Here is a 24769-nt window from a genome sequence, read left to right as displayed (position 1 = left end):
TTTCACAATAATTCAACGTTGAAAATTTACAAACTTACGTAGCAAAGAACACGTTAACTTTTTTTCACATATTTTTTTTCTTCAAACATATATATATATATATATATATATATATTTTTTTTTTCTTTCAGAGTAAACTTTTTTTTCTCAAATTATTTTATATCAATGGTTTAAAAAATCCAGCCAAATTCTGAAAACTAAAAAAAATAGCTTTCAAAAAATTGATTTTGCTTTTAAAATTTGGCTAAAAATTCAACAATTATACATGATAAAGATGCAGATCACTATAAGAAAGGTAAACGTTATATACTTAATTTTAAAAAATGAAAATAAAAAAACCAAATGGTTACGAAATTGAGCCTTAATTTTTAGCCAAATTTTAAAAAGAGAAACATGTCTTTAAAATAAAGATAAAATTAGATAGAAAGTAATTGTAAAAATAGTTAAATTTCATTTTTATAAAAAAATATATAAAACTAAAATAAAGTCATCAAACTTATTTTGATATTTTTAAAAAAATCATGATTATCAAACATAATTTTTCTTTCCAATTTTAGAAAAAGAAAATAAAAAAACAATTAACCACATGTATTTTATTTTTTAAAGAGAGACAAAAACTAATAACGGTAACCAAACATTTATGATTTTTCTTTTGTAAAAACTGAAAACAAAAAATCGATTTTTAAAAATTAAAAACCAAATTATGAAAATTCAAATTTTGTAAAGATGAATAAGCGGGCTTATAAAAAAAAGACGCTATAAATATTATCTGACTGAGCCAAAATAGTTAATAAACAGGACCTTAGTTTTATAATTTTTATTTTCGAAAATTAAATTTATAAACATCACTTCTATTTATTTATTTCTATGTTTTTTTTTTCTTTATGTATACATTATATTTTAGAAGTGTTTGCTTAATGTTTATTTCTTTATTTGCCTAATGTTTATTTCTTTATTTAGTACAATAGATAAAGTTGGGGATTTGAACGTCTTTCTTAGAAGAAGATGGTATATGTTGCATAATGTTTTTTTCTTTATTTGCCTAATGTTTATTTCTTTATCTAGTACAAAAGATAAAGTTCGAGATTTGATTGTCCTTTCTAGAAGAAAATGGTATGTGTTAATTATTGTGGAACTATACTCTCTTTGACATGTAGTTAATATACACTTGAATTATTTTTTTAAAAAAAATTATAATTTCTCATTAAATTTTCAATTTTTATCAAAATAATACTTGGTTGTATCCCATGATATGTTAATCTTTATGCATCTAACTATCATCACACACCGAAAAAAGCAAACTAAAATACTTAAAAAGAAGATAGAAGAATCAAATTAGGATTAAACAATTTGATGAAATATATAAAGATAAATTCTATCACATATGCACAAAATTGTTTTCCTTTCATCTATTAACTTAGGTTTTTCAAAAGTGAAAATAAGCAAACACCGTTTATTTTTCACAGGCAATATCTTAAGATTATCTTCAGTTTAGCTTAGACACCTTCAATTTTTCTTCTGCTTTATACGGAAGAATATTTTTAACCACACTATGGTTGGTGTGGAGGCGTTTTCAGAATGCTTCCAATAGAATATGCCAAAGAAAAGGGAGAAAATCGAGACCGAATAGAGAACAAGATAAATGAGAGGTGTGAAAAAGTTGAGAGAGGGCAAAAACAAAAATATAAATTTTCTTCAAAGTCATATTGTCACATTATCTCCTTAGTCAATTTTATATTTAGATTTTATAGATTTATTAATTGAGTTAATAGGTTAAATAACATATAATACATACTCCCTTAAAGCACCAGCTAACATAAGAAGTCTATATATAGACTTTGCCAACTTCATTCAACATTGTGTCTTGTCAACTTGCTTCAACACTGTGCCCTCTGATCTCTCCCTATTATTCAGATGATGAATATCATTTTTATTTGGGTTCCTCTCCTTTTTCTCTTAACTTCACTACTTCTCAAAACAAAAAATCTTCTTCACAACAACAATAACAAGGTTAATGGTCCTTCTCCAAGCCCTCCAAAGCTTCCTTTGTTGGGTCATTTACACCTCATTGGCTCTCACCCTCATCACTCTTTATGGAACCTTTCAAGAACTCACGGCCCCATCATGCTCCTCAAACTCGGCTCTGTCCCAACCGTCGTCATCTCTTCCGCAGCAGCCGCAAGAGAGCTGTTCAAACACCACGATCTTGCTTCTTGCAGCCGCCCTCGCTTAACAGGCAGTGGAAGATTTTCGTACAACTTCCAAGATCTGAATTTATCCCCATATGGTGAGCGTTGGAGGGAGCTTCGAAAGATTTTCATGCTCGAGCTCTTCAGCACAAAACGAGTGCAATCATTTCAACATATTAGAGAAGAGGAGGTGGGTTTCTTCATAAACTCAATCTCTCAACAATCCTCAAATTCTTCAAATTATCCAATTGATTTGAGTGAGAGAAGTTATTCTCTTACTGCAAATATAACCTTCAGAATTTCTTTCGGTAAAAGCTTTAGTGGGGGAGAATTGGATAATGAGAATTTTCAACATATCATCCGCAGAGCAATGGTAGCAATAGGAACCTTCGCGGCTACTGATTTTTTTCCTGGTGTGGGATGGATTATTGATCGGTTTAATGGTGTTCATGGGACGTTGGAGAAGAGCTTTGCTGAAATGGATGCCATTTTTCAACAGGTAGTCGATGATCGCATCAACTTCAAGGCGACTTCTGGAAATGATGAAAATATTGTTGATGTTTTGTTGAGAATGGAGAGAGACAGCTCCGAACTTGATGGAGTCAAATTTACCCTAGATTGTGTAAAGGCACTTATCATGGTATAATCTAAACTCCTTTACTATTATTATTTGCAAAGAAAAAAGTTTAGGTGCTACCTCTCTATACTTATCTTTGTTGAGCTTAGGCAGTGGTCCAATAAAACATTGTCGTATGGGAAATATTTTTTAGGGTAAAGGAGAAGAAAGTATGGGATTAAGTACAACATCCAAACCCATGGAAAGTGGAATTTTTTCTTAAAAATTAGAGGGAAAAAAAAAAAAAAAAAAGACTAAGACCCTTTTTTAAAATTTTTTATTTCTTAAGATTATGTTTGAAACACTCTTTCCACATTTAAATTCATTGCTTTGTTTTCTATTTTCTATAGTTATTTTAAAAATCAAGCCAATTTATAAAAGTAAAAAAATAGTTTTTGTTTTTAAAATTTATTTTTGTTTTTAGAATTTAATTAAGCATTCAACTATTTCACTTTCACTTAAGACAAATGAAAATCATTGTAAAAAAAATATAGACTCAATTTTTAAAAATTAAAAATAAAAAGAATTAAATGACTACCAAACCGAGTAAACTTTTCTGTTTTGTGTCTAGAAAATTAGAAATAATAACTTAGTAAGCAACCCATTGATTCCAATTTAATGAGATCTTAAGTTGATTGGAATGGTTACCTAGGCACATGTAGTTTCTAAAAAATTAGAAAATAAGAAAAATAAAAGCATCAAACAAGGACATTTACTAAATTGATTTCTGGGAGCAATACTTGGCTATACATATCTCTATGCATTCTACAGTCATTATAAACCCAAAAAAAAATTAAAATATTTAAAGAAATAAATAAAAATTTCTACCTGACAAACTATATGATAGATGGGACAATTTTGTAGGATACATAAAAATGGGCTAGTCTGATTTCCATCTTTTATTTTGCATGAGCTTAAGTTTTCTTTTTCCTCTATTTGGGGTGTGTACTTGCTTTTAAGGATATATTTCTAGCTGGAGTGGAAACAGGAGAAACCACCATAGTTTGGGCGATGACAGAGCTTATTAGAAATCCAAAAGTGATGAAGAAGCTACAAGATGAGATCAGAAGCAACATCAAAGAAGATCAAGTGAAGGAGAGCGACCTTGAAAAGCTAAAATATCTAAGAATAGTGATGAAAGAAGTTCTAAGGCTTCATCCGCCTGTCCCACTTCTCCTACCAAGAGAAAGCATGTCTCATTTTCAGCTCAATGGTTATGATATTCATCCCAAAACCCATATTCATGTGAATGTATGGGCAATTGGACGAGACCCAGAATCTTGGACAAACCCACTAGAGTTTTTTCCAGAGAGATTTATGGAAAGCAATATTGATTATAAAGGACAAAATTTTGAGTTAATACCGTTTGGAGCTGGTCGAAGGATTTGTCCAGGAATGAATATGGCGATTATTACTATGGAGCTCGTGTTAGCAAATATGATATTGTGCTTTAATTGGAAATTGCCAAACGGAATGAAGGAAGAAGATGTGGACATGGATGAAGGTATTGGTCTTTCAGCTTCCAAGAAATTGCCTCTTCGACTTGTTCCAATCCCTTACTTCAGCTAGGATTATTGGTTTAGAAGGTAAAATACTACTTTGATACTTTTATTTTTGGTTTATTTTAGTCTGTGTACTTTTAAATCATTTAGTTTGATCATTGTACTTTTAATTTTTGTTCATTTTGGTTGTTATATACTTTTTTAAAAAAAAAATTCAAATATAGGAACATGACCAACTTATTTATAAATATAGCAAAATATGACTGTCAATCAGTGATAAAACATTTATCAATATCAATCACTGATACTGATAGATCGATCAGTGTCTATCATTGGTAGAAAATGATATTTTGCTATATTTAAAAATATTTTCACCAGTTTTGTCATCTAAAACAATTATTGATTCAATACGCACTGATCAAGTTATAGTAATTCAAACGATACTGATCAAATTAACTTCTTTGCCTAGCTATCTTAGGATTGTGTCAAATTTAGCTAGGGATTGGAAATCAAGTTTTACTTTATAAATGTTAATAAACAAAGCAATAAAAGAGTTTTGAAAAATGGTTCTAGGGTGTTAAATCCATTAATTACTTCATTAAGTCTAGTTTAGCTAATTCATGGAATTATGTATAAACAATATGTTTAAGTCTATAAACTTAAATCAAGATTATTTTCAATCAAAAATAACCAATTCTCATTCAACTTAAATGATAACTAATTTCTTGATATCAAATTAAGAAATAGGGCATTAAGCAAATGTCATAATCAACTTTCATTATTAATCTAACTATTTTCACGAGAGATTAATAATGATTCAATGATACAGTTCCAGTTAAACATTCAATCCATCAAATTAAACATTCAACTTAATATTTATGGAAGACCGATCAATAAAAATAAAGCACAATACTAGTGAAAATCATAAAATTCAACCATATCCATAAAATCACTAAATACTTAACCTAAATTCATGAGTAATTTCATAAGTACCCTAAAACTAAACAATTTAGCTAGTCATAACTCTCATCAACATATTTTCATACAAGATTGCAAGCATAACCAGTAAAGAAAGAAGGGGAACAAAAAAAAAACTACTATTAAAGCCTCCTGTCGTCTCTTAATTATTTCTCCAAGCTCGCCTCGATCTTCCTCTTGAAAACTCGAACAACCTCCAAAATCAATCCCTCATGCACTCTATTCTTTTGGCCGAAAAAATTCACTTTAGGACTTTGAAATTTTGTGATGAAGACCACTAAATAATCATAGAATATATAGATAATTTTTTTCCCAAATTTTTCTACTCAAATAAGGAAATCTGGCGCTGCGGCACTCTCTCTTTTTGTCGTATAACCATTTTAGAATAATCCTGAATTTATGTTTTACCAAAATTTCTCATGGTGTGTTTGGTATTTGATAAAAGTAGAGAGTTGAGTTGAGTTGGTAATTATTATTTAAATTATCTGGGGAGTTAAATTGTCTGTGTTTGTTTGCAGAGTTAAGTTGAGTTGGTAATTATTGTCTGTGTTTGTTGTGCAGAATTGAGTTGAGTTGAGTTGGAGGATCTGATGCAGTTTTTTTGTAAATGAGATTAGTTCTATTTTTTTCTGTTTATTTTTGTATTTCATTATTTTATTTTTTATTTTTATGTTTTGCTATTGTTGATTAATTTTCAAATATACACGCATTTTCTCAAATCATTTATGACATAAACTGGACAATCTCATTTTTTTTCTCAATTTGTAGAACATAATATATTATTTTTCGAATATTCTTTTCAAAAACTGTAATAATTCTAATTCTCTTCAATCGATAAAACATACCAACAAAATATATTTCATATTGCTACTCAATTAATTGGTATATTGTATATTGTATGTATATATATTGAAGGTAATTATCCCAATTACTAATTGGTATATTATATGTATATATATTGAATCTTGCTAACTTAACTTTATTATTTCACATATCATACAGTTTATTTTTATATAATATGGATAGTATATTTGGCGGATCCAAACGGCAAAGATGAGGGAAGAGAGAAAGAAATGAAAATATAATCCAAGGGTTTTGACGATAAAAAAAAAAAAAAAAAAAAAAAAAAAAAAAAAAAAAAAAAAAATCTGGATCCAAATGGCAAAGATGAGGTAAGAGAGAAAGAAATGAAAATATATTGACTTTTAAGGTTAGTTATGAGGGATAAAAAATGAGAGTTTTGAGTGGGTAAAAAATGGGTTTTAATAACCCATAGGTTTGACGATAAAAAAAAAAAAGAAAATATGGATCCAAACGACAAAGATGAGGGAAGAGAGAAAGAAAGGAAAATATATTAATTTTTAGGATTAGTTTTGAGGGGATAAAAAAGGGGAGTTTTGAGGGACCTTTAATATTAATATTGTTGTTTTCAAAACTTATTAGATAAATATTGTTGTTTTGAAACTTATTAGAGAAATATTGTTGTTTTGGGAGTTCAAGGCTAGAAGTCGAGGGTTGAGGATTCGACTAATGTAGAGGTCGAACGTTGAGAACTCGACAGACAAAGAAAAACTTGGAAACAAGGGTTGTCGAGGGTTGAAGTTTCGACATACATAAGTCAAAACTTCAACCCTTGATTAGGAAAAGGAAATCTTGCTAGTTTTACATAAGTCGAAACTTCAACCCTCGACAAGGAAGATAAGTGGGTGAAGCAGATTGTAAGAGAGAGCAAGATTGTAAGAAAGAGCGAGATTGTGAGATTGAAAGCGAGAATGTATGAGAGAGCGAGATTACAAGCCATATTGTAGGAGAGAGCGAGATTGAGAGAGTGAGATTGTAGGATGGGACAATCTCCAACGTCTATGGAATGTATGAGTCTCGCTCTCTCCTACAATCTCGCTCTCTCTCACAATCTCGCTCTCTCTGAACATCTCGCTCTCAATCTCGCTCTCTCTTACAATCTCGTTCTCAATCTATCTCACTCAATCTCGCTCTCCCTTACAATTCAAAATTTTGTTATTGTTGTTATTTTTTCATTATGATTACTAGTTTTTTTTCTCATTGATCATGTATATATATATACATATATATATTTCTATGGAAAGTAAATAAATTTATTGTATATTCAATTTTTTTTATTATAAAGTTGTACATTATTCTTTTAATTAAGTTGTACATTGTTCTTCTAATTAAGTTGTACATTGTTCTTTTAATTAAGTTGTACATTATTCTTCTAATTAAGTTGTACATTATTCTTCTAATTAAGTTGTACATTATTCTTCTAATTGAGAAACAAATATTTTTTAGTTGAGAAATAAATATTTTTTTTTTTCAGATCATGGCTTTAAACCCAAGACTTGTTGATCCCGATATTTTGTACGACCAGTCTATTCATCGATCATCTATTATATGGCGAGATCGTACTGCTAGAGAAATATCTTGCATGCGTCGAGAGGCAGTTCTCCAGCGCACTATCCCACTCCACCCTCGAATACTACCGCTATTGTGCACATCTGGATTCTATGGGGTTGCCAGATTAGGATTTATTCAGTTGGACTGGCATCTGATCACAACCTTGGTCGATAGATGGAGGCCCGAGACACATACATTCCATATGTCTGTTGGAGAGTGCACTATCATTCTATAAGACATAGAAGTGTTGTTGGGTTTACCTGTTGACGGTAAGTCGGTCACCGGAGTGATGTACGATGACTGGTTATAAGTTTGTCAACTGTACCTCGGTGTGACCCCACTTGCCGACAAGATTAAAGGATCGAGGTTAAGTTTAATATGGTTAGAAACACAATTTCGTAAGCTCACAGATTGTGGAAGTCTGTTTTCAGATAAATCAAGTCATTTTGTTCACTTGATGTTCCTGCCACTGTTAGCTAACCTCCATAATGCGGGGCGGTATTCGTGGGGTGGAGCATGCTTGGCATGGTTGTATAGACAACTATACAAAGCAACAAGACCTGATGTTCGAGAGATAGCTGGGCATCTCATACTTTTGCAACTATGGGCTCGGGAGCGATTTCCAACAATGGCTCCACAGCTACAACATGTTAATGACGCTCAGTTAGTTGAACGAGCCTACGGTTCTCGGTATGTTGTTTTAATTCAATTTAATTTTTATATCACTGATCTAGTTAATTTAAATTCTAAATTATCAATTTAAAAATTTAGGTGGAGAGAAAAAATTTTTGTGACTAGGACAGGCACACATGTAGTCAGCTAGTATAGATACATGTTTGATCTGCTTCAACCTAAACAGGTACATTACACTAAACCTAATTGATTATTTTATACACATTTTTATTGTATTTGTCTTTAATATTCTCTAATATAATATTTTTTGTTTCAGGTTATTTGGGAGCCGTACAAAATTATTGTGCATACTTTGCCTAATTTTTGTACGAATGGTCGAAACATATGCCGAACGATGAGTCCTTTCATATGTTTTCACATTGGTGAGTGGCATCTTCCTGACAGGGTGATGAGACAATTCGGTTTTCAGCATAATGTCTCATCGCCTTGTAATATTGAACCCATACTGCATGATATTGACCTAAGGACTGGAGATTGGTCCGAAAAAGTTGCACATTTGGTAGTGGGATGGCACTATCGTGCAAGGTTTATTGCAGTAGCAGTTTCTCTTGAATAGTTTGACACAGATGTCACTCCAAAATATATTCATTGGTATAATAATATCACAAGGCACTACGTCACTCGTCCGGGAGCAGTTGTGGGTCATCTGGTAAATGAATATTATCTAATTATTTTTAATTTAAATATTGTCTAATTTTTTTATATTTACAGAGATCGAACAACCATAGACTACGTGAGGTTGCGAATGATCCAAACCAGGTTCTTGCTATATGTAGTGACAACCAAAGCTATATGGAGGAAATTCATTATACGGTATACCTATTATTCCTCCACCAGCTCCTAGACGTAGAGGACCTGTTCGGGAAGAGGATGAGTTTGATGAGGTTGCAAATAATGTGGAAGAGTTTTCCCCTATGATGCAGACACAGAGTCAAACTGATTAGTTCGATGATGATGATGCCAGCATTTGGTTCAGGACATTATGACTCAGAGGCTGGTCATTCGTCTTCATACGTGCATGGACATGGTCGGGGTCGTGGAGAGCATAATAAATATTTATATTATGAAGCGCCTGCAGAGGTACCAAAGCAACATCAAGAAGAACCCGAGCAACCTCAAGTTCGAAGTCGACGACGACAACCAGCTCGAAATCGACGACGTCTGCCTTGTGGGACATATTGATTTTTGTAATTATTTTTATATATATGAGATATTTAATTTACATTTTATTTTTATGAGATATTATTTTTTTAATTTATTCTTTTTATATATTATGAATAGCAATTATTTTGATATATAAGCTTTTAAATGTCACTGACATAAATAATAATATCAGATAGTCTAAATCTAAAAAGTTCGATAAAAAAAACTTCAATATTCAAATTTAAATATTTTAGATAATAATTTTGGGACATAATAAATCAAAACAACACTCAAAGCCTTAATAATTTATATCAATAATACAGTCTATAAATAAGACTGTATTATTGATATAAAGAACAGAAATTTTAATCACAGTAGCGAGGTCAATAGTTTAAAAGATTTTATAATAATGATCTTGGATTCCTTTTGTACATTTGGTACCAAGATTTTGATGGAGTTTTTTTCTTTTTTTTTTTAAATTATAAATAATAATAAAATATTTTTAGAATTTTTTTTTATAAAACGGAAAATTTAAAAAAAAAAAAAGGAAGAAAGAAAGAAGGTGGAATGTGTAATAATTAAAAAAAGAAAAAAAGGGAAATTTGTACGGATATCTCGCTCTCGCTCTCAAAATCTCGCTCTCTCTCAAACTCTCGCTCTCTCAAATCTCGTTCTCTCTCAAAATCTTGCTCTCTCAAATCTCGCTCTCTCTCTTACTCTTTATGTAGGAACTTCTTTGAAATCCAATACTCTTTATGTAGTCATTAAACCTTCTATACCAGCATCTAGGGGATTGTTTTAGACCATATATTGACTTATTTAGGAGACAGTATAGGTCTTCCTTTCCTTTTTCCTCAAACCCTTTGGGTTAAACCATATAGATAACCTCATCTATGTTTTCATGTAGGAAGGCAGTTTTAACATCTAGTTGATCTAGTTCTAGATTGTACTGAGCAACTAGAGATAAAAGTAGTCTAACAGAGGTTTGTTTCACTACTGGTGAAAAAAATTCAGTATAGTCTATTCCTTTCTTCTAAGTAAACCCTTTAGCCACTAACCTTGCCTTGTACCTAGGCTTTTCTTCTTTGGTAAAACCCTCTTTTAGTTTATATATCCATTTAGAGGCTATAGGTTTATACCCTTTAGGAAGAGGAGCTAGGGTCCAGGTATTATTGACAATGAGTGACTCCATCTCTTCACACATAGCTTGAATCCAAGACCTAGCATTAGGACAGTTCACTGCCTCTTCAAAAGTGGCTGGTTCTTGGTCATTAGGAGCTATTGTGGCATTTAAAACTAGGTTCATATAGTTAGTTTCAATATATCTAGCTGGAGAAACTATCACTCTTCTTTATCTATCCCTAGCCAAGGAATACTGACTTAAATCAGATACAACTTCAGTATTCCATATATTCTCATTTGAGACATCCTCTTCTTCTTCTTCTAATTCTATAGGAGGGTTTTGGTTAGTGGAAGAAACTTTAGGTGACTCCACCTCAATCCTAGTAGTATTAGGACTATTAAGAACTTCATAAGATGTCTTTTCTTTTTGCATAAACATTTCTTTTTCTCTGAAAGTGACATCTCTGCTTATAACAAACTTTTTCTCAATAGGATTCCACATCTTAAATCCTTTTACTCCCTCCGAAAACTCTACAAACATACACTTTACTGCCCTAGATTTTAATTTCCCCTGATTTTGATGAATATAACCAACACATCTAAATACCCTTAGGTTTTCTAGGTTAGGTGGATTTGGGGTCCATTTTTCTTCAAGAGTCAAAAAGTTTGAGGAATGTGGACACCTATTTAAGGTGTACACTGTGTAGCTTGCAGCCTCAGTGCAATATTTTTCACTCAGAATTGCATCTGATAGGAGACATCTAACTCTTTCCATGATTGTTCTATTTAGTCTTTCAGCTATTCCATTTTGTTGAGGAGTGAATCTAACAGTCCTATGCCTAGTAATTCCTGTTTTTTTACAGAATTTGTTAAACTCTTCACTATGAAATTCTAGTCCATTGTCAGTTCTTAGGTATTTAATTTGTTTAGAAGTTTGTTTCTTTATCATGAGTTTCCATTCCTTAAGCCTATCAAACACTTGGTCTTTAGTTTTAAGGAAGTAAACCCAAATTTTTCTAGAGAAGTCATCAATAAAAGAAAGTAAATACTCTGAGCCACTTAGGCTAGGTGTAGAAGCTGGACCCCATAGGTCAGAGTGTATATAGTCTAGAATAGCTTTTGTGGTATGTTATGCTTTAGTGAAACTTTGCCTTGTGGCTTTCCCTAAAACACAGTGTTCACAAAAGGTTAGATTTTCTAAGAGACCTTTAGGGAGAATCCCTTGATTGGATAGGACTTCTAAGCCCTTAGCACTAATGTGAGATAGCCTTTTGTGCCATACATCAGCCTCTATGATCTTATTTGTGGTGGCAACATATGCCCTTGTCATCATTTCAACTCCTTTGACCACAAATAAGTCATTTATCTTTTCCTCAACTAATATCACTTTAGAATCCTTTAGCACCTCAAGAGTTCCTCCTTTACCCCTGTACTTACACCCAATAGCATCTAGCATACCTAAGGATATTAGATTTCTCTTAAGTAATGGAACATATCTCACATTCCTAAGAAGTTTGATGGTTTCATCCTTAAGTTTCATGGAAATAGAGCCAATGCCTTCTATTTTACAGCCTTGGTTGTTTCCCATATACACCATTTCTCTTTCTATTTTTTTAAAGGTGTTAAACCAAGGCTTCATTGAGGTCATGTGAAAGGTGCACCCGGAATCTATAACCCAATCATATTTTCCTAGAGGGTTTACATGATTGGATTTGTCTAAAGTTGAGGCTAAAGCATCTGAGTAGATGAAGGATCCTTCTACAACAGATGCTTCGGGCTATTTGCCTTTAGAATCCTTTTCTTTCTCTTGATTCTTTCTCTTTAAGATAAAATAGTCCTTAATTAGATGTCCCTTTTTCTTACAGTACTTGCATTTTATTTTCTGTTTTAATTTATTTTCTTCTGAGTTGTAAGGTTTTCTGTCTTTTAAATGGTTTTGTTTGAAGTTTCCTTTTATAAATAGACCTTCACCACTAGGTTTATTCTTTCTATCAATTTGTAACTCAAGCTCTCTAGTTCTTAGGGCTAAGATTATAGTGTCTGTGCTTATACTATCCCTTCCATACTTTAGAGCATTTTTTATTTCTTTATACGGTTCAGGCAAGGAGTTTAGAAGCACACAGGCCTCATTTTCATCACCGAGTTTTTTTCCTAGAGTTTTAAATTCAGCAACTATTTTCTTGAACTCATCTAAGTTATCAGTTAATGTTTTAGATGAATCCATTTTAAATGTGAAGAATTTCTCCCTAAGATACATTTTGCTAGGAAGATCTTTAGTAGCATATAACTCTTCTAGCTTAGTCCATATCCTATATGCAGTTTCTTGATCTAAAACTTGCTAAGAACACTGTCACTAAGATTTAGAACGAACGTACCATAGGCTACTAGCTCCCAGTCTTCCTTTTCTTGAGCTATCACAGTGGTAGGGAGTGTTGATGGGTCAATGAGGGCTCTGTGGGCTTTCTGCTGGCCGAGAATCACCTTGATATTGGCCTTCCACAATCCGAAGTCTCCTTTTCCATCGAATTTCTCCACCTCAAACCTTGTTACTAACATTTTGGATGGAAAAATATGTGTTTTGATTCTTCAAGAATTGAGATCTTGTAAGTCTTTTGCTCTGATACCACTTTCTTGGGCCTGCTTCTGTATATTTGATGAATTCAGCCCAGATGATGAAATACTTGTGAGGCATTTCTTTGTTGATCCAAACATGAGCCCAGTTCTTTTGCCCCAAAATTACTTTGGTTTGGTAGAAAACTTGGCTATTAAACGCCCACAATTTTCCAGCTAATGCTTTACACGTGGTTTGAACCACTACTCTTTGTCTGGTGGAAAAATGAAAGAAAAACTTTTTTCTGATGGGTGATTAATGTAGAATTAATTTTCTTTCTCTCTCTTTTGCTCTCTTGTTCTCTCGTTCTCTGCCTTTTGAATACTTTACACTTTCTTCTAACCCTAATGTCTTCTTGTTTGATCTGTGTGAATACTTTGAGTAAACGATGGAAGAATCATGCAATCGTGTAGACGATGGAAGAAGAAAATGGAGAACAACCATGCAATAGTGTAGACGATGGAAGAAGAAAATGGTGAACGACCATTCAATTGTGTAGACGATGAGAAGAAAGGGAAGAAGATGCACAACAATATACGTGGTTCAGCTTATTGAAGCCTACGTCCACTGGAAGGGGAGAGTTTTATTAAGAGCTAAGTTACAGATTCTTTCTTTTACAAATTTTCAAGTTCTTCTTGAAGCTATGTATGTTGTATCTACAAAATTTGTAAATGATGAGTATTTATACTAATTTCTGATATAAGTAGCTACAATAACTAACTGTAAAAGTTAAAGAAATGTGAAATAGTTCTTGAATGTTGAATGTTGAGCTTATATTCTTCACCTATGTACCTAAAGCACAATTCCCTAGTAGATTAGCAAGGCCTAAAGGAGAAGATACTGACGTAGAGCTTGTTGAGATGTTAAAAAAGGTACAAAATAGCATTCCTTTGCTTAATGTTATTAAGCAAATACCTAGGTATGCTGAATTTTTTAAAGACTTATGTACTAAGAAAAGAAAAGAGAAGGAAGAGGAGAGAGTAACCGTTAGCAAGAATGTCTTTGCTTCGTTAAAGAAAGATATGCCTAAAAAATGTAGAGATCCGGGAATGTTTACCTTGCCATGTAAAATAGGAGAAAGAATCATTGTTATGCCTTACTATGTTTATGAACACCTAAAATTGAATGACCTACAAAAAACTCATGTTTACATACAATTAGCCGATAGGTCATACATACAACCTTTAGGCATAGTTGAGGATGTCTTGTTAAGAGTAGGTGAGTTGATTTTTCCCGTTGTTTTTTATATCTTGAAAATGGATGAACCTTACACACGTCTTCTTCAACTATCTTACTAGGAAGACCCTTCATGAAAATCACAAAAACTATAATTGATGTAGATAAAGAGTCTTTGTCGGTAGAATTTGATGGAGAAGTAAAATCATTCAACATTCATGATGCCATGAAATTTTCAATGGAGTACTTGTCACTTTGCTCTATTAATTTGCATGATGAGATAGATGATGTTGTTGATTCCATGTTGTATGAAAATTTTAATTGTTTGACAATTCCTTCTATAGATTATGACTTTGATTGGACTTCTCAAAATTCTTCTCATGTTTCTCTGAACTTCAATGAAAAAGTTAATTCTTCTCTTGAAATTTTAAAAAATAATCAATATTCTTTAAAAGATATTGATTTCAAGGATTCAAATAAGTTTCGCATGAATAAAGATTCTTCTAAAGAGACAATTGATGATTCTTTGAATATTGTTTGTTTGAAAGAAAAACCTTCAACTCATAATTCTAATTCTAAATTTGTTTGTAATAACAAAAACAAAAATAAGGCTTCTAACTTTCACTCTGCTTTTAAAGTGCGGTAAAAAGGAATTGAGTCCAAATTCTTGAGTAGTTGTTTCAAGAATCCCAAGAAGAAAGGCCCTAAAAAGACCGAGAATTTTGATGTTCCTTAAAATAGGAAAAATTTTCAAGGTGAACGGGCATAGGCTTAAAATCTACAACGAAGGGCATGTAAACCAAGATCAATTGGACTTGTGTTTGACTAATCCCTCATATATATGATCCCCCTCTTCACCAACGTCGAGCAAGCGACACTAAAAATGTGCAAAACAGGATGAATTTTCTCTTCTTTTTTTTTCATTTTCAATTTTTTTTCTTTTCTTTTTCTTTTCCTTTATTATTGTTGCATTTCTTAACATACTTATGATAGTATAATTGATTTTTCTTTTTCTTTGTAGGTAAACTCAAGAAGAAGGAAAACTCAAAGAAAAATAAAAACAAAGAATTTTCTCAAGAAAAATAATAAGCAACCATAAAAACCAAGGAAGTTTCTCTCTACATCCCTTACTTTTTGTTCTTAAACTTATATGCATAATTGAAACATTGAGAATAATGTTCAATTTTTAAGTTGGGGTGGGAAACATTGCATATTTTTTACATTTTTTATTAATTTTTTAATAGAAAAATGACCCTTTCTAATGATGATATAAATGCATGTCTGGAACCCTTGAGCATCTAAGCTCGGGTTAGAGTTAGATTTTGTCATTTTGATATTTTGATATCTTGATATCTTGACTATATGTTTGTGGCTCTATGATGATGGCTTTGTTGAGATTGTGAATAATGATTTCTTGTTAATGCTCCAAAATAATATTTTGTTATAAATGAATAAATACATGATTAAATGAATGCATGAAAATACAAAATAAAAGAATCACATTCAATTTATTTATATTCTCATTTAATTTTTACACAATCATTTCTGTCTTATCAATGAAATTTTGATGACACATCCTTTTTAGTAAAAATACAAGAAAAATTTTGGACATTTTAAAACTTTCTAACAAAATTTTGAAACCATTTTTCAAAAGAAAAATTCTTTTCCTTTTAATTTCATAAAAAAATGGAATGTTTTGTTCTTATATTTGTTTAGAACCTTGGGTTTTTAAAAATGTCATTTCTACTTGATTTTCTTTGTCACCTCGATAGGACAACTTTTAGTCTTAAGAACAACCAACTTGTTTTAGAAGCAAGTCTAGACAAAGAGGAATAAAAATGGCCTAAAGTTAACAAAAATAAAAAAGTTACTAGTATAATAAAAAAATTAAGCAAGCTTGCAAAATAATATAACTTTCACTTACACGTGTGTGTACATGGATAGAGGTGAAAAGAGCTACCTTCATTATGGCTAGTTAGGGCCCAGGAGAAAAGAGTGATAGGTTCCCGACAGTGTGAGTATGAAAGCTATCCTTCTAGGTAAAAGACATGCCAATTAAAATTTGTGTGCATGAATTTATAAAGGCACCTTTGTCTTAGAATTGCTTCTCTTTTTTGCAAGTTAGGTATATCTTAGACCGATAACCAAGCTAGTGTATGGCGAAGAAGAATTGAGAGTTAGATATCACTTTTCCACTAGCCTTCACTACAACAAACATACATTTAATAACTTTTTATAAAGTGCCATTTGATAAAATAGCTATGAAAAGTGGAAGAAAAGTAGGAATAGAAAATGAAAAAAAAAGGCGCATTCGAAATCTGTACGGAAAATGTGTTGGAAATCCCTTTTGCCCTTTTGATCGACTTTGTCTTTTTGCCCTCGTTCGAAATCTTATATTCGACTTCGACTTCTCCTCGCATAGACTCTCTCCTCGATCGACTTCGACTTCTCCTTGCTCAGACTCTTCTCGATCAATTTCAAGTTCTCCTCGCTTAGACTCTCCTTGATCAACTTCAATCAAGTTCTCCTCGCTCAGTCTCTCCTCGATCGAGTTCTCCTCGCTTAGACATCGAGTTTCCTTTCTCAGACTCTCCTCGATTGAGTTCTCCTCGCTCAGACTCTTCTCGATCGACTTCGATCAAGTTCTCCTCACTTAGACTCTCCTCGATCAACTTCCATCGAGTTCTTCTCGCTCAAACTCTCTTTGATCGACATCCAGTTCTCCTCGCTCAGACTCTCCTCGATCGACTTCTTGACTTTTTGCACTCGACTTCGACTACTCCTCGCAAACTCTCCTTAACATCGAAATCTCCATCTTATTCAACTTCTCCTCTTCAATTTCTCCTTCTTTGGAGCTCTCCAAACAAAAGAATGTGAGCTCTCATTTCTTATCGGCATTATCAAAGGTGAACTTTAATTACTTCTTCTTTTTTGGGGTATTTTGTGTTCTTTCTTTTCTTTTGAATGTTGTGAGATAGTTCTTGAGGATTCTATATATGTGAGATAACTCTTTAGAATTTCCTACTATTAACACCTTTTTGAGTGAGAGTTTTGATTTTAGTTTTGTTCTTGATCATATGACTTTAACTCTTTCATGATTTAAACATTAATTAATGGTATGTTGGAATCTTCATTAATTTATCGATTACATGTATTTTTGTTAATTTGAGTTTTGTGTCACCTAAGATGATGTTAAGTGTGTTTGTAACTCGGATTTGTAAATGTAAAATAAAGTCATTTCTTGCTTGTTAGTGACTTCCCAGACTTACTTGTATGTTGTATTGCGTGGGTTTTATTAATGTCATTTATGAATCTCGTTGTCCATAATTATGTTCATATACATATTTTCTTTTTTGACTTTTCCCATCTCATATACTATGTTTAGCATATTGTATTTCTTTTTAATGAAAGTTAAATGTTTTTGTAGTCTCAAATTTCTAAAATATTCCACATTTGTAACTCTTATTTATGAACTTTGATTTAATTGTAATATCAGGATTTCTGTTCTCTCTTTTATAGCATTGGTTGTACATTTGACATCATGATAAATAAATTTTTCATTCCTAGTTTTGGATTTTAGGTGGGGAGCAGATATATATCACTTGAGTTATTGTGGTTATTGTTATTGTTATATTTTGCTTCCATTGTTCCCCTTCTGAATGTTTTTTGAATGTCTTGTGATTGTAAAACTAGTATATATGTGAAAGTTTGATTTGGAAGGTTGTGGCTATATTAAGTTTTGTTTTTTTTTTCCTCATTTTGATTTCTATCTGTCTTTTTCACTAATTTCCTTTCTCTATACTCATTTCTTTGTATGTCTCTTTTCATATTTATTTTCTAGAAGTATGCCATCAAAAAGTTCATTGAAAAATTAGACATCAGAGCAAAGTAGCTGTTGATTTCACATTCTCACTTTTTTCAGAGACACAACATATTTGAGAGTTGTAAGGTAAACACCTTTCACATACTCTTCTCTTTTATTAATTTGGAAATTTTTATCCTCCTTTGTTTCCTTTATGTCTAATTTCATTCTATTTTAGTTAAATGAGTTGATCTCATAGAGAGGGGGGATTACAAACCCAAAGGGCAGAGGCATTATTGCTGCATATAGAGTGAATTTTATGTAACACTGATAGCTCTAAAAAAAAGCTATTATTCTAGCTTAATTCGAGCTCGTTATTGAGTTTTATATGTGTATTTTTTCTATTTTGTAGGTATCAAGCAACCAAGAGGTAGAATGGCTGATTTGGAGCCGATTGGATTAATTTGAAGCAATTTGGAGTTGATTTGAGCATCCAGGCTTCAAAAGAGTTGAAAATACAAAATTGCCATCGAGTACCATCGAGTATTCTATATTTTTATTAATAGCATCAACTATAATCGATCATTGAGTAATCAAGTATCGAGTAATTACCAAAAAGGCCATCGAGTAAAATGTTATCTCGAGTAATCGAGCATCGAGCATTGAGTAAAGGATCATCGTACATCGAGTATCAAGTTTTAGACAGAATGCTCAGTGTTGCAACATTTTCCCTGACGCTCGTGGCCTTTTTTGTTGAGTGTTGCAACGCTATTTCTTGCATTGCAACACTGTGAAGATTTCTATAAATATCTCCCTTCGTCTTTAGGTCAAGTAATACTGAATTTTGGAGGTCGAACTGATGGAGGCCGAAGTTAAACGTCAATCTTCTTCTGTTCCCTTCAGATTTTAGTCTCTTTAGGTTAGTTTTTCTTTTTTGTTTGGATTGTAATCAACAGATTGGATGTGTATCCTGAATTTGTCTATGAATTAAGAGGTAACTCCTATCTAATTTCTTTTGAGCAAGAGCCCTATGTTTAATTTCTTGAAGGTTTTGTAATTAATTTAACTGAATTGTTTTGAACTCTTTGGGATGATTTGATTGAATCTTAATAGAACTTTTATAAATTGATTGACAAATTAGTTTATTGAAATTCTTGTTTGCAAAATTGCCATAGCCTATGCATATATTGATTGGTTTAATTTCGCATATTAGGATCACGTGTAAGGTCTAGACTTTTTCTGACCAAATGCATGTATGCCCTAATATAATCTTTTCCAAATAAATCATGCTATAAGATATGGCTTTTCTGGCTTGTAGTATGTCTCAACAATTGAACTCTTTTGTAATGCAATTCAATTTTAACTTGTATGTCGCTAAAAATGAAGAGTTGTAAATTAAATTAGGGCTAATTTGGTTTGACATCGAATTTGGCTAATTTGGCTATTAAATTTTCTAATAGATTGAGGGGTTTACAGATTCAAAGTAATTAATTGATGCCTAATGAAAGAAATTGCATAGGAAACTCTCTCTTGCTCTAGAAATTAGATAGATTCCTATTCTAGATTACATTTATTCTTTTATTTTAATTTCACATGTTTTATCTCTTCCACACCAAAACCCCCATTCATAAATCATGCTTCCCTGTGGATCGACTTGGACTTACCACTATTACTACATTAAAATAGTAATAGGAGTAGTTTGGTATTTACAAATTTTCTTTTGTTTCGGTTTGGAGTTGAATTAACGACATCGATTCGATCCGAACAAAAATGGCACCATTGTTGGGGAAGCCATTGACATTTCATAAGTTAAATTTCTAGTTAGAATATTCTTTTTCTTTTAATTTATTTTCCTTTTTTGTGTGAGTATTTTAAGCATGGACATATATCATCAACAAGGATGAGGGCAATCGAGTGGAGCATTTCGACTTATTGACGAGGTTTGTGACCTACGAGGTCAACTTGTTGAGTTAACTTCTTTGGTTAGTCAGTTGGTTGCAGATAACCCGCAGTAGGTGCAAGCATGTAGGACTGATCACCCTGAGCAAGCATGTATTAGTTTGCAGTGGAGCCCTATACCACGAGACTACTCTATGGGAGGGTATCCTAGTTATATGGATGACGATTTTCATTGGCCAAGATGGTAGGAGTCCTATGGCTATGAAAACCTAGGATGGGACCAGTTCCACTATGATTTACACCCTGCCATATCTGACATGACGATGCATACTCACACCGTCGACTCAGGTATGTCATTAAAAGATGTGATTAGACAACTAGTTATTAACAATGTTATTTTTTAGCAGGAGATCCACGACCTCCAGGAGAGTTTTAGTTTTCAAACTGAGATTGGAGTTGATTTTGGAGTTTGAGAGACTTAGTCACTCAATCTTCTGATTCAGTTGAGAGAGGATGCGAACCCCTGCTACACATATTTTATGACACTACCGAGGCGCGCAGCAATGAGATAATTTGTGTCGACTAGAGGATGAGTTTGAGGATAGTATGCCATGTTTAGAACCAGTTTGTGAGGACTATGGAGAATCTGAGTCTAAACCCATCGATTTTCAGGTAATGGAGTTAGAGGTTGAAAAACCCCGCCCTATTCTACCATCTGGTATATAGTATATTTTTTAGTTTTTGTTCTTCTTGTTCTCAAGAGTCAATTGAGTCAGGGTCTTTATTTTCTATAGAGTCAGTCCTTGAGTCTTTTGATTTTTCTTTTTCCTTTTTTTCAAACAAAATTAAAAATCCAAAATTCAACATATCTGGTTCTCTTCAAAAGATTAAGAGCCTTATAGCCTTACCAGGCCATATCAACTAATCCATGAAGGGACCAGATAAATATGAGAATGTCTTTGTGCCTTGACAGGAGACAGGTCATGTCAAGCAATCGATGCTAAAAATTTGTCCTTCCTAAAGGGAGCCAGGTGAAAATTTTATTGCTTTCTTTATTTTTTTTCTAGATTAGCTTTCTTTTTGTTTTTGTTTTGTAGGGAGACCAAGAGGAGAGGAACATCTTAGGCGAGCCTACTACCACCACCATCTCGTGTGCAACAATATTTTCAGGGGAGGTTTTCTGTTCCCTTGAACTTTTTCTTTATTGAGCTTATGAAGAATACATTGGGGATAATGTATTATTTTAAGTTGCGGATGGGGTACTCGTTGGGTAGTTTTTACTAGCTTGAGGTCCTTGAGCATTGTGCTCGGACAATGCTTGTGTGCCTTAATTTCCTTGCTTGCTATTTGCTCTGTTGTTATCATGATGGTCTATGACGCACTCTTCTTGTAATGAAATTTGCATGAAAGAATGTTAGGAAAACATGATCATGATTTTAGCCCAATTTAAAAAACATTTTTTATCTCTCGTGCATCTTTAAGTCATTGTTTTGTGAAATTAAAGCCTTGCATGCTTAGAACTGGGTTATCTGGTTTGTATTTCTGTTGTCACCTCGAAAGGTCCACCTTTGACTTAGGAGTAACCATACTTGTTGTAGAGAAAAACTAGATAAAGTGGATAAAATATGCCCTATTATGAAAAAAAAAAAAAAAAAAAAAAAAAAAAAGAGAGAAAAAATTAAAGAAAGGAAAATTAGTTGCAATTCTAAAAAAAAAATTAAAAAAGGAGGCATTTATCGACATGCCTGCAAGAGAAAAAAAAAAGAAAAAAGAAAAATAGTATGTTGTGTGTGTGCATAGATAGAGGTGAAAAGAGCTACCTCCGTCGTGTCTAGTTAGGGCCTGTGAGAAAAGAATGATAGGTTCCCGACGGTGGAGTGTGAAAGCTGGCCTCTAGTAAAATAAATGCCCTTTATGTTTTGTGTATATGAGTTTAGGCACCATTGTCTATGTAAGTGTGATATGCCCGAGGTCGATAACCAAACCAGTTTAGTGGGAAAACTGGGCCGAGGACCTTATAAAAATTTTCTAGATTGTGCAAGCTTAACTAGCAAAACTCTAGGCTCACTCATGCATGAATAGATTGAGAATCATTCTTAAACTTGTGCTTCATTGATTGATCATAATTGATTTTCGTTCTTGATTTCAAATTTTGTTCAGTTTGACTATTGAGACTGAAGTAACAACCTTGCAAATTCAACTAGCATGTCTTTAATTATTTTATATTCTATTTGATTGTTTATTCCTATCTTGCTCGGGACGAGCAAGAATTAAGTTTGGGGTGTTTGATAGATCTCCAAAAGAGCTATTATTCCTAGCATAATTTGGGTTCGTTATTGGGTTTTATGTGTTTATTTTTCCTATTTTGTACGTATCGAGCAACCAAGAGGTAGAATGGGTGATTTGGAGCGGATTGGAGTTAATTTGAAGCAATTTGGAGTTGATTTGAGCATTTGGGCTTCAAAATATTTGAAACTGCCAAATTACCATCAAGTACCATCGAGTATTTTATATTTTTATTAATGGCATCGAGTAATTACCAAAAATGCAATTGAGTAAAATACTATCAAGTAATCAAGCATCGAGCATCGAGTAAAGGATCATCGTGCATCAAGTATCGAGTTTTAGACAGAATGCTCAACATTGTAACATTTTCCCTAACGCTCGTGGCCTTTTCTGTCGAGCGTTGCAACGTTGTTTCTAGCGTTGCAACACTGTGAAGATTTCTATAAATACCTCCCTTCGTCTTTAGGTCAAATAATGCTGAATTTTGGAGGTCAAACTGATGGAGGCCAAGTTAAACTTCAATCTTCTTCCTTTCCCTTAAGATTTTAGTCTCTTTAGGTTAGTTTTTCTTTTCATTTTAAGTTGTAATCGATGGATTGGATGTGTATCTCGGATTTTTTATGAATTAAAAGGTAACTCCTATCTAATTTCTTTTGAGCAAGAGCCCTTATGTTTTCTTGAAGGTTTTCTAATTAATTTAACTGAATTGTTGTGAACTCTTTAGGATGATTTGATTGAATCTTAATGGAATTTTTATAAATTGATTTGACAAATTAAATTATTGAAATTCTTGTTTGTAAAATCGTCATAGCCTATACATATATTGATTGATTTAGTTGCGTATATTAAGATCGCATGTGTAAAGTCTAGACTTTTTCTGACCAAATGTATATATGCACTAATATAATCTTTTCCAAATAAATCATACTATAAGATATGACTTTTCTGGCTTGTAGTATGTCTCAACAATTGAATCCTTTCGTAATGAAATTCAATTTTAACGTGTACGTCACTAAAAAGGAAGAGTTGTAAATTGAATTAGGGCTAATTTTGTTTAACATCGAATTTGGCTAATTTGGTTATTAGATTTTCTAATAGGTTAAGGGGTTGACAAATTCAGTGTAATTAATTGATGCCTAATGAAAGAAATTGCATAGGAAATTCTCTCTTTCTCTAGAAATTAGATAGATTCCTATTCTAGATTACATTTATCCTTTTATTTTAATTTCGCATGTTTTATTTCTTCCACACCAAAATCTCCCATTCATCGCTCTAGTTAAGAAATTAACTTAACAAAACAAATCGTGTTTACCTTCGAATCGACTCGGACTTACCACTGTTAATATGTTAAAGTAGTAATAGGAGTAGTTCGATATTTACAAATTTTCTTTTGTTTCAGTTTGGTTAACGACAGTGATTCGATCCAAACAAACACAGACATATCCATTTTTCCATTAATGGCCACAAAAGTACTACTCAAAGTTATAATTGTTATGATAATTTAGAAGGAAAGAAAAGAAGAAAAAGGTTAGAACTTTTTAGTTGGCCATTAATCTTTATGGAATTAGGGGTTGTATCTCAAAAGTTTGCACATGGAGTTTAAATCTGTTGCCTTGTTTTGCCACAGTTATGTATGAGTTTGGTTCGAATGTTCATTGGGAAATTTTGTGTTATGGGTGTGAGGGAATAAATGCCCATTGCCTTACCTTTTTCTTTTAAATTTATGGGGTTTTCTAATTTTAGCCTTCAAAGCCTTTATTGTATAGTGGTTTTGTTTTGGGATTTGTGAATAAAGAATCTTACTGTTGCTCCCAAAACACTCCTATTATTGATTTGGGATTTCGGATTGATTCAAGTTTGAATGAGTTGAATTCATATGGATTAACATGCTACAACACAAATCAAATAAAAAAAAAAAAAAAAAAAAAAAAAAAAAAAATCAAATATTATATAACACTATTTGTCCAATATTATTTTATAATAATAGTTTACCAAGTGTTGGATGACAATTTTGTAATGATGTTATGATTGAATATATTGACCTTAATTATGTTTAGTTTTTGTTAATAATATTGTTGCTTGATGAAAAGAATTTTTAGATCATCACAAGGAATAAAATTGTATATATAAGTTATCTTGATTTTAAAAAAATCTAGATAATTAAAAGAATAAAAAATCGTCAGGACATGTTTTCATTGTGATCATTTGACTTTCACACAATTGTTCAGACAATAAAGTTCTTGAAAATATTTTCTCTTTATACTGTTTATGGAATATCTAACTTGAGAGAAATAGAAGGGGTCTAAAAGGTGAAATGGGCTCTTAAGAAGATGTTTGAAC

At 32.4% G+C, this 24769-nt stretch overlaps 1 protein-coding gene across 8 annotated transcripts; it reads left to right on the top strand.

Moving 5' to 3' along the window:
- The first annotated feature begins 504 nt into the window (after window positions 1–504).
- On the top strand, window positions 505–9632 carry LOC120082254 (cytochrome P450 71B2-like). 8 transcript variants are annotated; one of them, XR_016530431.1, is made up of 6 exons: window positions 505–2379; window positions 2689–2829; window positions 3766–4391; window positions 7621–8387; window positions 8469–8556; window positions 8647–9632. XR_016530431.1 is itself a non-coding variant. In XM_039037538.2 (3 exons), exons 1-2 carry the CDS (start codon window positions 1915–1917, stop codon window positions 4372–4374), a joined length of 1524 nt encoding a protein of 507 aa, XP_038893466.1. In that variant the 5' UTR covers window positions 507–1914; the 3' UTR covers window positions 4375–4391; window positions 5847–6044. The 8 variants fall into 8 exon arrangements, 4 of the variants coding, with proteins under 4 accessions (XP_038893466.1, XP_038893464.1, XP_038893467.1 ...); XR_016530430.1 differs by having other exon boundaries at window positions 507–2829; window positions 8647–9039; window positions 9102–9632; XR_016530432.1 differs by having other exon boundaries at window positions 2135–2379; window positions 2556–2829.
- The last annotated feature ends 15137 nt before the right edge of the window (window positions 9633–24769 follow it).

The sequence above is a fragment of the Benincasa hispida genome, chromosome 7, assembly GCF_027475165.1.
Source record: "Benincasa hispida cultivar pf3 chromosome 7, pf3_genome.v1.1, whole genome shotgun sequence".
In the NCBI taxonomy this organism is placed as follows: domain Eukaryota; kingdom Viridiplantae; phylum Streptophyta; class Magnoliopsida; order Cucurbitales; family Cucurbitaceae; genus Benincasa; species Benincasa hispida.
This window is presented reverse-complemented; position numbering and strand designations above follow the sequence as displayed.